Genomic DNA, 12,456 nt, shown 5'->3' with positions numbered 1-12,456 from the left:
GTTTCCTGTGGTCCTGGGCTCTGGCAGGCCTCACCCTCCAGGGGTCCCTCCCAAAGACCAGGCCACAGAAAATTCAGTTTTTAAGGCCATGAGTTGGGTTTGTTCACAGATCTGAAGTTCCCCTCTAGGTTTCATTCCCTAAGTGTCCAACACCTGCCAGAAGAAGACAGGCTGCTGGCCTGTGTCTCCTCAGTCCCCCCGGGAGAGGCCCGCACCTCCTACCATGGGTTCTCAGAGAATGAGGTGATAGTTGAGTGACTCAGGTCTCAAACCCACAAGGCGTGTCCATTCAGTGACATTCGCCCAGTAGCAGCCTTTGAGGGCCCCTAGTCCCCTCCCTGAATGAGGAATATGTCAGGTCCTGGCATTTCAAAATCTACTGACTGTGGACACTCCACTCCCCCTGTAGGCTGCAGGTGCCCCTTTTACAGATGGGTACACTGAGGCTTAGTGAAGGCAATTACTGAGCCCTGCACTCATGTCTGAGATGGTGCTAGCTGGGAGGGTGCGAGGTCAGCCTATTCAGGCCTCTCTCTGAGCGCTGGGGGCAGAAACCAAAGTTGGACTGAGGGGACACTCTCTCCCGGACTGCCTTGTTCTATCTGCTTCTCTCTCTCCCTCCCTCCCCCTCTTTCTCTCCTGTTTTTCTTTCTTGTTTCCCATAAACCATTTCCCCTCTCCCCACCCCACCCCACCCCACCCCACCCAGATATCCTAACACACAAAAGTCCTTTTGTCTCTGGAGATAGTAAAATCTCTCCCTCAGACCTTGCCCTCCAGCTGGGGCTCCCTCCCTGACTCCCTACCTGACTGGTGAGCTCCATTCAAAGACCCAGTAGAAAGCAGGAGGCTCCCTTCCCCACCGGACTCCCTCCAATGCTCTGGGCAGAAAGGGTTTTCTGCCCACCCAGGCCACAGCCTGTGTGTGTCAACACCTACCCTCCTCCCCAATAAAGTCCCTTGAGATCCCTTGTGTGGCTCTTTCTGGTCCCTCACGCTCCTCAGCTCCCAAGAGGGTCAAAAGAAGAAAGAAAGGAATTGAATAGGGGGAGGTGGAGTGGGTGGAAAACTAGCTCCTGAGGAAGACCTGGAGAGGGGCTAACAGCGCCTCAGGCCTGACTTAGGGCAGGGATGAACAGCTGGAGCAGCACGTGCCTGTGACTCCATTCTGCAGGTGAGAAAGATGAGGTCTGGGGTGAGCGAGTGCCCAATTCTCAATGCTAGCAATGAGGGAAGTAAGAAGCAAGAACTCTTGTGAGTCATTATTCTCAGATTATATCATTCTTACTTGGGAGGGGGGTATTAAGACATCTTTTTGCTAATGAAAGAATGATAAAAATTGTCGGATTAAAAATTATTTATGTTGGGCCTCCCCGGTGGCGCAGAGGTTGAGCGCTGGGTTGCGAAGCTGCCCGAAGCCTCTGCAGTGCCGGTTTGATCCCCGGCTGATCCCTGGCCACCGGAGGAGGGTCCCACATGGCGCGCAGACCTCTCCTGCCGCCCGCTGCTCCCCTCGGCAGTGTACTTCGGTCCTTCTGCCTCTTCTGCTCCCTGCTCTGGCTCTGGTGAATTCTCTCACCCTCCCGCGCTTCTGACTGTGCCCAGTGCTTGTATAAATAAATAAATAAATCTAAAAAAAATTATTTATGTTTATTATTGGAGAAAAACAAAAGGCTTGCTACCCTTAGTTTATTTCCCAAAATGTTCTGGAAATTTAAGTGGCTCATCTCCTGTGCCATCACAAAGTCACTTTATTAGTAAGAGGCAAGCATGGGATTCGAATTCAGCTTCATCTGAGCCCAAAGGATTTGAATTCAACTTCATCACCCTCCTGTACCCTGACACCCAGATGGTGAGGGTGACAACTACTGGCATTTATGAACCGCTTGGTTCACACTTCCTCTCACTGAATGAACACAGCTACCTGGAATCATAGGAGCTGCTGTTCTTACCCCCATTTTACAGCAGAAGAAACTGGATTTGATTCTGCTATATCATTCAAAAGTCCAGCGTCTTAACCCCTTCATTCCCCTGCCTCTCAGCTAAGAAGGGAGAAACTCAGGGATTGAACAAAGGTAGAAACAATGAAATCAAAACCGCCATTAAAGGGTGGGAATTCCAAATTCCAGACAATCTCCCCAGTTCCCTGCATTCCTGGAACTGCCTTTGAGAAGAGCGCATGCTGGAGGAGACTGAGCAAGTCCACATGCTCCTGCTGGCCATGCCTGGACACTGCAGACTGAGGGGTGAGGACTGGGAGCCATGGGGTTGCTTCACCCACTAAGATTCTGAGGGGGCTCTAATGCCTAATTATCTCAGTGTGTAACTTTCAAACCTCTGTAGTATTTTATAATTCTTGAAAGTTTTCAAACCTGAGTCTCATTTATTTGCTCATTTGCTCATACATTTGACACCAAGAGGGTTAAAAGCATAGTCTCTGAGCCAGACCCCATAGGCACAAACTTAACTCAGTGACTGGTGTGCTTGGATAAGTTACAGGAAACTCTCAGTGCAGTGGGCTCATGTGCAAATGGGGACACTAAAGGTATCTATCTACCCCATGGGGTGATTCAATGAATGAATGCATGGAAAGACAGTGCCTGCCACATAGAATGAGCTATAAAAGTGTCAACTCTGAGCACATGAGTATAGATCAGGAGTGGGCAAACTATGATCCACAGCCAAATCTGGCCCACTGCCTGTTTTTATAAATAAAGTTTGATTGGAACACAATCATGTTCATTTGTTTAGATATGATCTACTGCTGCTTCCATGCTTCCACAGCAGACACAAGTAATTGCAACAGAGACCATGTATCTAAAGTCTAAAATATTAACTACCTGATCTTTTTTACTGAAAAAGTTAGTCACCTCCTGAATCTATAGTATTTCTGTATTCCTGGAGTTTATAATCTAGTGGGATAATTAGGCATTAGACAGAAGATGAATAGAAATGTAAATCTTCCTTCTCTTATGATGGGGCTATATACTATAAACCCATGGTAAGTTGAAAATATGGTTAAGTTGAAAATGAAGTTAATACTCCTAACCAAAGAACATCACAGCTTAGCCCAGCCTACCTTAAATATGCTCAGAACACTTTTATTAGCCCATGGCTTGACAAAGTCATCTAACACAGACCTATTTTATAATAAAATGCTTAACATCTCATTAATTTATAGACTACTGTAGGCTGTAGAGTATCGGTTGTTTACTCTCATGATTGCAGGATGGCCTGGGAGTTTCTGCCCAGCATCATGGGAGAACATAGTACTGCATGTTTTTAGCTCAGAAAAATATCAAATTTCAAAGGGCAGTTCCTACTGAGTGTGTGTCACCTCTGCACCATCGTAAAGTCGAAAAATCATAAGTCACATTATGGTTAAGCTGGGGACCATCTGTATTATAATGGAAGTAAGTATACACTTACTGGGAGAAGAACAATGACAAGAACACCGTCTAAACTGGAACAGGTAGTTACGGGGGTCTTCCTGCAAAGGGATGTTTTCTGATGAAGAGAAATTGGTCAGACTCTGCTGCAGACAGGACAATGGGGGTGGAAAACTGGGCAGAGAATAGATGCACTGTCAGGAACTAAAAGAGGACCTGCTGGGGGATGTGGGGGAGTGTGAGATGACCCTGGGGAGAGAGGCAGGGGCCAAATCATGAATATGTTTAGGAAGCCTAAGAGCTGCACTCAAGGGGTATGGGGAAAGTGGAGTGACATGTCAGATTCGCTTTCACGGGGAATAGGGCCAGCATAGACTCTGGGCTCTAAGAAAAAGTTATTTCAGTAATGCAGGTGAAAAATAAGTGACTTGATCCAGGATGGTGACAGTGGGAACAGAGAGAAGTGGATACATTTTTGAGACGCTTAGGAAGTGGCATTCAAGAGGACTTTGCAATGGTTGGTGTGGGGGTGAAGGGAATGGAGAAAACGAGGGTGTCATTTTATCAAGATGGTAATACAGGAGGAGAAATATTGATGGACACAAAGACATTATATTTGAGATGTCTGTGAAATAATAAGTGGAGACAGCTCGGAGGTGAATAGTAGAATCTGCACTCTGGTGGAGAAATTTAGAGTAGAAAACCTCAACTCTAGTTGAGTATCTATGACTTGAGTTGACCCACGACTTCAGTTGAGAGATACTCAACAGGGAGTCATGGGCAAGTGGATGGCCAGTGAAACCAGGGTCATGGATGAGATTATGGGAAGAGAGATAGTGGAGTGGAGAAAAAGTAAATCTAGAATTAAGTGCCCAAATAACTAGCATTTATAGATAAGTAGAGAAGCATGAAATATCAAAAGACAGGAAAAGAGAATAAGGAGGAAGGAAACCAGAAAACCATCAAAGCAGGGATGCTAAGAGAAGAGGTTATTTAAAGGAAGAAGGACCTACACTCAAAGGCTACTGGGCAGCTAGCAAATTGCCCATTGAATGTTTGGGCATGGTGTTGTTCTAACTCGCCAATGAAAACTGGGTGGTGGTTGGGGTGGGCGTGGGTGTGTGCTGGGGTGAAAGAACGCAAGCCAGTTTCAAGGAGGCAATGCTACAGGTAGTTGATGAGAAAAGAGAGAACAAATGGAACCAGCTTTTTAAAAAGTTTGGCAGCAAGAGGGAGAAGAGAGGTGATGTGTAGCTGAGATGAGGAAGGAAGCTAATGAGAGAAGGTTTGTTTTGACTAAAAGAGATATTATAGAATATTAACATTTGGCTAGACTCCTGCTTTTAGAAATTGGTCTTACAGATACTCCCCACGTGTGAGTCAAAACACACATTGCTTTGAGGATCGAACATATTAGGATCGATCTGTTTGTAGAGGCAAAATTCTGGAACAACCCATGTGTTCAGCAACAGTGAAATCATTTATGGAAAATTCACATACTGGAATAATAATACCTGGCTACTCAAAAAATGAGCTGCAGATTTGCTGGTGTGGAGCTAGACCTTAGATACTAAGGGATAAGCAAGTTGCAGAAGAATGTGTTTAATATGTTTCTATATATTTATAAGCATTTATATTTGTGAGTATGTGTTAGTCAGCTCAGGCTGCCATAACAAAATACCATAGTCTGGGTGTGGGTGACTTAGATAACAGAAAACTATCTCTCTCTGTTCTAGAGCCTGGAAGTCAGTCCAGGTGCCAACATAGATGAGTTCTGGTGAGGGCTCACTTCCCCACCTGCAGAGAGCTGCTCTCTCACTGTATCCTCACATGGTGGGGAGCAAGCAAGCAAATTCTCTCCTATATCTTTTTATAAGACCACTAATCCTACTGGATCAGGACCCCATCTTTATGACCACATTTAATCTTAAGTACTTTCTTAAAGACCCTATCTTCAAATACAATCTCTTTGGGAATGGGGGGGGCGGGAAAGGGGTGAGTCAACATATTAATTTGGGGAAAATGCTGTTGAGTCCATTGCAGCAGATGTGTGTGTGTGCATGTGCATAATATCTGGAAATATATACAAGAATTTGTTGTCAAAGTTTAATAGAGTTATGAGAACTAAGATGGACAAAGGCTTATTTTTCAGTATATGCTATTTGTACAAATTTTATTTTTAACATGTAAATGTGTTACTTTTTTTGTTTATAAAACTAGTCTAAAACTTATTTATAAAAGGAAAGAGCACATCATATGGTTAGAGTTAAAAAGACTGACAACAACAAATAATGATGAAGATGTGGAGCAAATAGGAGCTCTCTTATACCAATGCAAAATGGTCTGGCCACTGAGGAAAACGGTTTGGGAATTTCTTATAAATGAGACATAAGCATACCACATCAGCCAGCAATTTTTTTCCCTAGAAATTTAACCCAAAGAAATGGAAACATATGTCTATATGAAGAGTTGTCTATTAATGTACATAGCTGCTTCATTCACAATAGCCTCAACTGGATACATCCCCAGTGTCCATCACCAGATGAAGGGGTGAAGAATTTTCAGGGCAGCCATTCCCTGGAATACTACTCAGCAAGAGAAAAGGACAGTACACAGATGAATCTCATAAACATCATGTGAACAAAAGATGCCAAACACGAAAGAGTAACGGCTGTATGACTTTATTTATTGGCATTCTAGAAAAGACAAACCTAATCTTGAGTGGTGGAAAGCACATCAGTAATTGTGTAGAGTGGGAGGTGCTGCAGAGATTGATCACAAAGGAATCAAGGGGGTGGATGGATATGTTCTGTATCTCGATTAAGGCAGTGGCTACACGGTATGTACATTTGTTAAAACCTATAAAACTATACATTTAAAAAGGGTACTTTTTATGTTTGTAAATTATCTTGTGTATTTTGTGCAATTTTAAATTATGTCTCAATAAAGTTGATTTTAAGCCTGAAGAGGGAGAGGCTGAACCTAGAAGAAAAAGCCCATGTGGTGGTCATGCATGGCTCCAGAGCAGTAGGGTGTGGACCTGGGAGGACCTAGATAGACGGAGGTGAGCAAATGCAGGTGAATTTTTGTGGGAAACTGAGGCAGGCCTACGTTTAAGTCTTCTATTTTATCTATGACAAAGGTAAAGCCTTTTCCTGCTGATGATGAGAATGGAAAAGTTTTGAGACTAGAAAAAAATTTAAATCCAGCTAAAGCATAGAAAAGCAAAGAGAAAAGAAACAGGGTAGAAGTCCTGGGCAGTGAGGTAGGGGAATCCATTGAGTTGGGGACCACCAATCTCTAATGGCCTCCGTCTTTCCTTCTGTGACGTTTTCCTAGCAGTGATCAGCTGCCAGGGTGTGGGCAGGAAGGCACAAAATACTTAGGTTCGTCCAGGCTTATGTTTTCGTCAGGTGAGAGACAAGCAAGCAAGAAACTAAGGCAATGGACCAGCTTCACTGTTTGGAAAGGAAAAAGAAGACTGGAAGGCATCATAGGCAGAGAGAAAATGGAAAGAACAAGCGAAGGAAACCCCCCCGAGTGTCCCATCGATAGGACACAGGAGGTCCCTTTGAGGGAAGCCCAGTGGTGGAGCAACATGGAGGGAAAAGAGCTGTGGCAGAGAGGAATGTGAGCTAGCTATTTGGAGGAGGAGCAACGTATGAGTCGGTCCTGCTCCACGTGGCAAGAGGATGGTGGCGTGGGGTCTCCGCATGCTTCTGAGCGCCATGTTTCGCTGCTTCTTTTTTGAGCTCTCTAACATGACGAAGAACTGGATTTCGGTGTCTCAGATCAGGTCAGCTAGGTCAGGAGACCAACATTGGGACAAAAGAAACTATTTCCAAATCGCCAGGTGTCTCAGATGCAAGTGAATCATTCAAGACCAGAACGCACATTTTGGCAGGAGGCTGCATTGTGAAAGGGGAGGGAGGCCAGCAGGCCAGCGGGGGGAACAGCAGAGTGGGCTTTGGCCCACAGCCCAGAACCTGGAGTGAGACGAGTTATTCCATCCTCCTAGCACTCACCAACCCATAATAATATCATTAAACAATTATCTAATTAATGTCCATCTCCATTAGTCCACAAGTCCCACAGGTGTAGGGGTAACATCAACTCAGCCCATTTCTATATCACTGGAGTCTAGCACATGTCCTAGTATACAGCAGGTGCTCAATATTGTATGTTTGATGGAGGGAGGCTCATTGGTTTTCACTTGAACTCCCCATGTGACTCCAGGCAAGCTACTTCTCTCTGTGCCTCAACTTCAAGGTTTAATTTAAAGGTGACAATGCCTGTATGCAACTCCCAGCATCCAGTAGGCACTCAATAAATACAATCCTCCTCCCGCCTCCTCTCCCCTTCCCTCCCACCTCATGCCACACCCATTGTTTGGAGTCATAAAACCCAACCCAAGTTGGACTCTTACCTCCTCTTCCTCTCCTGGCCCGTCGCTTTCCTCAAGTGGTGGCGGTGGGGGTTGGGGGGGGCAATTGGTGTCCCCCTTGTCTGGCTCCAGGTACCCCCAACATCAAAATGCAGGACTGGGGCCTAAGAGGACCTCTGGGCTGGCCGGGTTGCTGTTGCCATGGCAACAGTGACAGTCCCCAGCCACAGGTTCCCTAAGTGACTGGTTACTCTTTAACATATCCACCCACCTCGGGTGATTAGAAGAATCAATAAGATAACCAGGCAGTGGCAGCTGGCTACACTCACTGCCTTCCTGGTGGACTGGCTCCTGCTGCCTCCCTGTGTGGGGCTCAGCTCCATGTCCCTGGGTCTCCGGCTGGGTGGGCTCAGCCATGGTCAGTGTGAACGCGCCCCTCGGGGCTCCCGTGGAAAGTCCCTATGGTGAGTAGGGCCAGCGGTGGGGGCTGGGGGTGGACTGGACAAGACAGGACCATGCTCAAGTTTGCGAGGCCATGGGGTACCCCCGCGTGTTCTGAAGGGGACTGAAGACCCTGTCAGGTCTCCTTCATGACAGCAGGAACCTCAAGGAGGCACGCGGCTTGTTCCACTAAGTTTCTGAGCCCAGGCATGGCGGGTCTGCTGTGGCAAATCCTGGAAGAGGCCTCAGGAGTCGCAGGGCAGGGGCTTGGCTTATTTTGTCTGCCAAGAGAGACGGATTTCCTGGAGATGCATACAGTGGCTTTTCTGAAATTCCCCAGAGAGTGGGTCTGGAAGCATCCCCTCCACTTTGCAGCAGGGTCAAACTGAAGGCCCTGGGGAGCCTTGCTGGACCTAGGTCTCTGGGTGGGAAGAGACCCAAGGCGGGGAGTGCTGGCTGGTGCCTCTGAGGGGGTCATAAGTTTTGGAAAATTCACCAAGGGGAAACCATATAAAACCATGCACAACGCGGTGTGTTGGAAAATGAGAATAATCTTGTGCTATCAATGTGAAGCTACGTGCATGGCTAGAGAAGCGCGTGCTACTATTGGGGAAGGGCTCTGCTCTGCTGCTTGTGACGCCCCCATATTGGAGGAGTATCTCAAATGCCCCACAGCAGAGAATGGGAAATACAGCATCTTTAGGGTAGAATGCTGTCCCGCTGGTGAAGGGGAACAGCGCAGGTCTGTGTGCACATAGGGAAGGATCTCCAAACTACCTGAAGTGTAAAAAGTAAACTGAAGGCCTGTGGAGAGCATATTGCTCTTCTGATAACAAAATGGATATATCTGTATATATGTACACACAGACACATTTGTATTTGCATAGAAATACAAATACATTTGTATTTGTATTTGCATGGAAGGATACACAAAGGCCAATAAGGAGTTTTGTTTCTGAGGCAGGAGAGCCAAGAGGTTTGGACTTATTTTTTTTACACATTGTGGATTTTTAAAATGTGTGGCATTTTATAAATAAATTTAAATCAGGTTTGATCTCTGGAATTGAGTAGATCTCAGGTCTAGTTCTTTAGGCAAATTCAACATTTCTGTGCCTTGGTTACATTTTCTCTAGAATGGAGATGGCTTAGGGTCTTCTTGGAAAATGAAAGGAGAGGAAGGGGGTAAGCCTTTGCGTCACCTGCTTAGTCAGGACTCAGTAAATGTACTGTCCTGACTGCTACAGCCAATCTTTTTTTACTATGATCCACCGTCAAGCAGAAGTGTGGATCCAGTGGAAACAGCAGAGGCTGGAGAACCAAAGACCACCTGGGGACCCAGCCCATGCAAATGCTGTGTGACCTTGGGCAAGTCACTTCCCCTCTCTGAATCTATTTCCTCATCCACGACTGGAGAAAACAGGACCTATCTCAGAGAAGACTGTGCATTAGAGGAGATAGCATAGCTAGAGGGCTGGGCATGCCTTAGGTGCTTAACCCAAGGTTAAAACACAATTGTAAGATTTAGATGACCCTGTGGCAGGAGGAAGACTATTGTCTCCCAAAGGTGCCAGACAGTCTGCTTCTGGGGAAGGACAGCCCCAGGTCACAAACCCTAGACTGTGGGCAAACAGAAGGCTCCATGGAACTCCTCCCAAAGGATAAGATAATAATATAACCTGAGCCTCTCACCATCTCCCAAACCTATCCACTTTGTAGGGTGTCCTCACATCCCTCAGCCCAGACCTTCACAGTGTCATCACATGGCAGAAGTCCAGACATTTGTTGGGTGGATGGATGGGTGAATGTTATTGGCCGATTCATTTTATTCTCATAGCAGTTGTCTCAGATAAATAATGTTGTCATCTCCAAGGATAGAAGAGAAAATCAAAGCTTAGGATTATAAAAAAATCATTTGACTCAGTCCATCCATCTATGCTGAATTTTTTGGCTAAGCTACAGCAATGGCTGAGCAGAGGAAAAAGGACTCTCGTGGCCAGTTTTATAGCATCCATCGACAAAAGAACTCTGCTGTCCTGAGAGAGTGGTGCTTTTCCTGGAGAGAGAGAGAGAGCGAGTGAGTGAGCACTGGTTGCAAAGGACCCTATTGTTTAGATCAAATAAATGTGGCTTAAATCAAATAAATGTGGCTTAGCATATGCATCTGTCTTATATCTCTCTCCAAGCCTGAGGTTTCAACTGCAAAATTACAGTGAGGACATCTACTGGGAGAAGCTCTGGGGAAATGCACTTTCTGATAAAAGAAACAAGTGCTTGGAGGAAAGCCTTTTCCTGGTTCTCTAGTAGGGGTGATAATAAACCTTAGCTTCAGTAGGACACTCTTGAATGTGCTGATCTTTGGTGTGGTGATGCTGGATGAACTTGACCATTCCCTGGACTTGCAATGTGTTCATGCATACTGGTTTCTGCTTTGAATCCATCCATCCATCTTTTCATCTGTCCACTCACCCATCACCTCATTCATGCGTGCATCTACCTACCCATATATCCATTCCTTACCCAGCCACTTACATCCAACAAATTATCTCTCCATCATTCCCACCCATCAATCATTATACATACTCATCTACTCATCATATCTATTCATTAATTCTGGATTCTGCTTTGAAGTTCTCATCAATACCCTGATCAAATAGTTGGCGTATGTTGTGTCTGATGCCCCCACCAGACTATAAACTCGATGAGCGTCTGTTGGCTGAAACAGTTCTATGACAATGGTCAGCCATGTTAGCCAAGTCCACCCTCTTCTCTTCCTTCCTCTGTCATCCTCATTGTGTCGGTTTTGGTTCTTGATTGTCTTATTATAGGCCCAAAGTGACAGTCAAGGCACCAAACTTGACATCTGCACTTAAGTGTCTGAAACTGGAAGGGATTTTGCTCAAAGCACTTGTTTCCTTTATCAAAAATCAGAAATTTCCCAGCAGCTTTCCCTGCTTCTAGGAAATCTGGGAAATTCCTTTTCTAGTGGAAAGGAACAAGAAAGCTAAGACTGGCTTAGACCAGTGATGTTCTTTTCTTAGTGCCTGGCACTCTGCAGCTCCAGACAAAACGAGGGTTCTTTCATTTTGGCTGCCATTTGAACTTGGGTGATTTAACCATGAGGGCTGTCCTGGGCTTTGTTGGATGGTGAGCAGTCTCTGACTTTAATTCACTAAATGCCAGGCATCTCTCTCTACCTGTTGTGTCAACCCATAAAGTCTCCAGACGTTTCCAGAAGGAAGCAGCCATAGCCACTGGATAGTGTTGGCCACAGGTGAGGATGATGTCATGTTCCTGCTATAGCATCTGCTTTGGATGGTAGGATCTAGCTCAGCACAAAATCTGGGGCTTCTCTTAGTAACTGTGAGGGTAAGATGTGCATATCCGTGTGCGTACCTGACTCCTGGCTTTATTTTCCAACCCTAGTTTTTCTTTCAACCAGCTTCCCATCTATTATTTATTTATTTTAAATCTGTATTGAAGAGAAAATAGTTTATAGCATCATATAGATTTCAGATATACAGCATTATAGTTTGACATCTGTACGGGCTACATTATATTCTTTACCCAAACTATTTTCCATCTACCACCATACAATTGCCCCCCCTACCCACTTCCCCTCTGGTTACCACCATGTTGTTCTCATCACCTGCTTGTTTTTGTTTATTTTGGCCCTTTTGGGATTTGTCACTTTTATAAGCACTTCAAATCTACTTGAAGGAGTTTATGTTTGTCTTATTCTTCTTGTTATACTGCAGGCTATCCCAGGGCCTGGCCTGTAGACTTTGATAGAGGTTTTATTTAATGAATAAATGAATGGGAGGATGGATAGATTAACAGATGTCTGAATGGGTGGATAGGTGGATGGTTTGATGAATAGAAGTGATGGATTTGTGGATGGATGGGAGCGTGGATGGATGGATGGGTGGGTGGGAAGATGGGACAAAAGATGAATGAGTCACTGGGAAGATGGGGGATAGGCAGATGGATGGATGGATTAATGAGTAGATATGATGGGTAGATGAGTGTGTGTGGTGGATGATGGATGGATAAATAGTTAGGTAGGAATGATGAGAGAGATAAGTAGATGGATAAGGAACTGGATATATGGGTAGGTGGATTCATGCATGAATGAGATGATTGGTAGGTGGACAGATGGAAAGGTGGATGGATGGATGGATGGATGGATGGATGGATGGATGGATGGATGGATAGATGGATGAGATGTGCTGGACCCACAAGTGC

The 12,456-nt window shown here is 45.3% G+C and overlaps 1 protein-coding gene across 2 annotated transcripts in view; it reads left to right on the top strand.

The window, feature by feature from the left end:
• Window positions 1–8,188: 8,188 nt before the first annotated feature.
• The window catches only part of HNF4A (hepatocyte nuclear factor 4 alpha), a gene marked incomplete at both ends in the record, with an annotated part of 52,530 nt that continues 48,262 nt past the window's right edge, over window positions 8,189–12,456 (top strand). For both annotated transcript variants that reach the window (XM_084248307.1, XM_084248305.1), the window contains one exon: window positions 8,189–8,237. In XM_084248307.1, the coding sequence (XP_084104433.1) occupies window positions 8,189–8,237 (49 nt within the window). The remainder of the gene's footprint in view (window positions 8,238–12,456) is intronic.

This window comes from Talpa europaea (assembly GCF_964194135.1).
Source record: "Talpa europaea genome assembly, chromosome: 11".
In the NCBI taxonomy this organism is placed as follows: Eukaryota; Metazoa; Chordata; class Mammalia; order Eulipotyphla; family Talpidae; genus Talpa; species Talpa europaea.
This window is presented reverse-complemented; position numbering and strand designations above follow the sequence as displayed.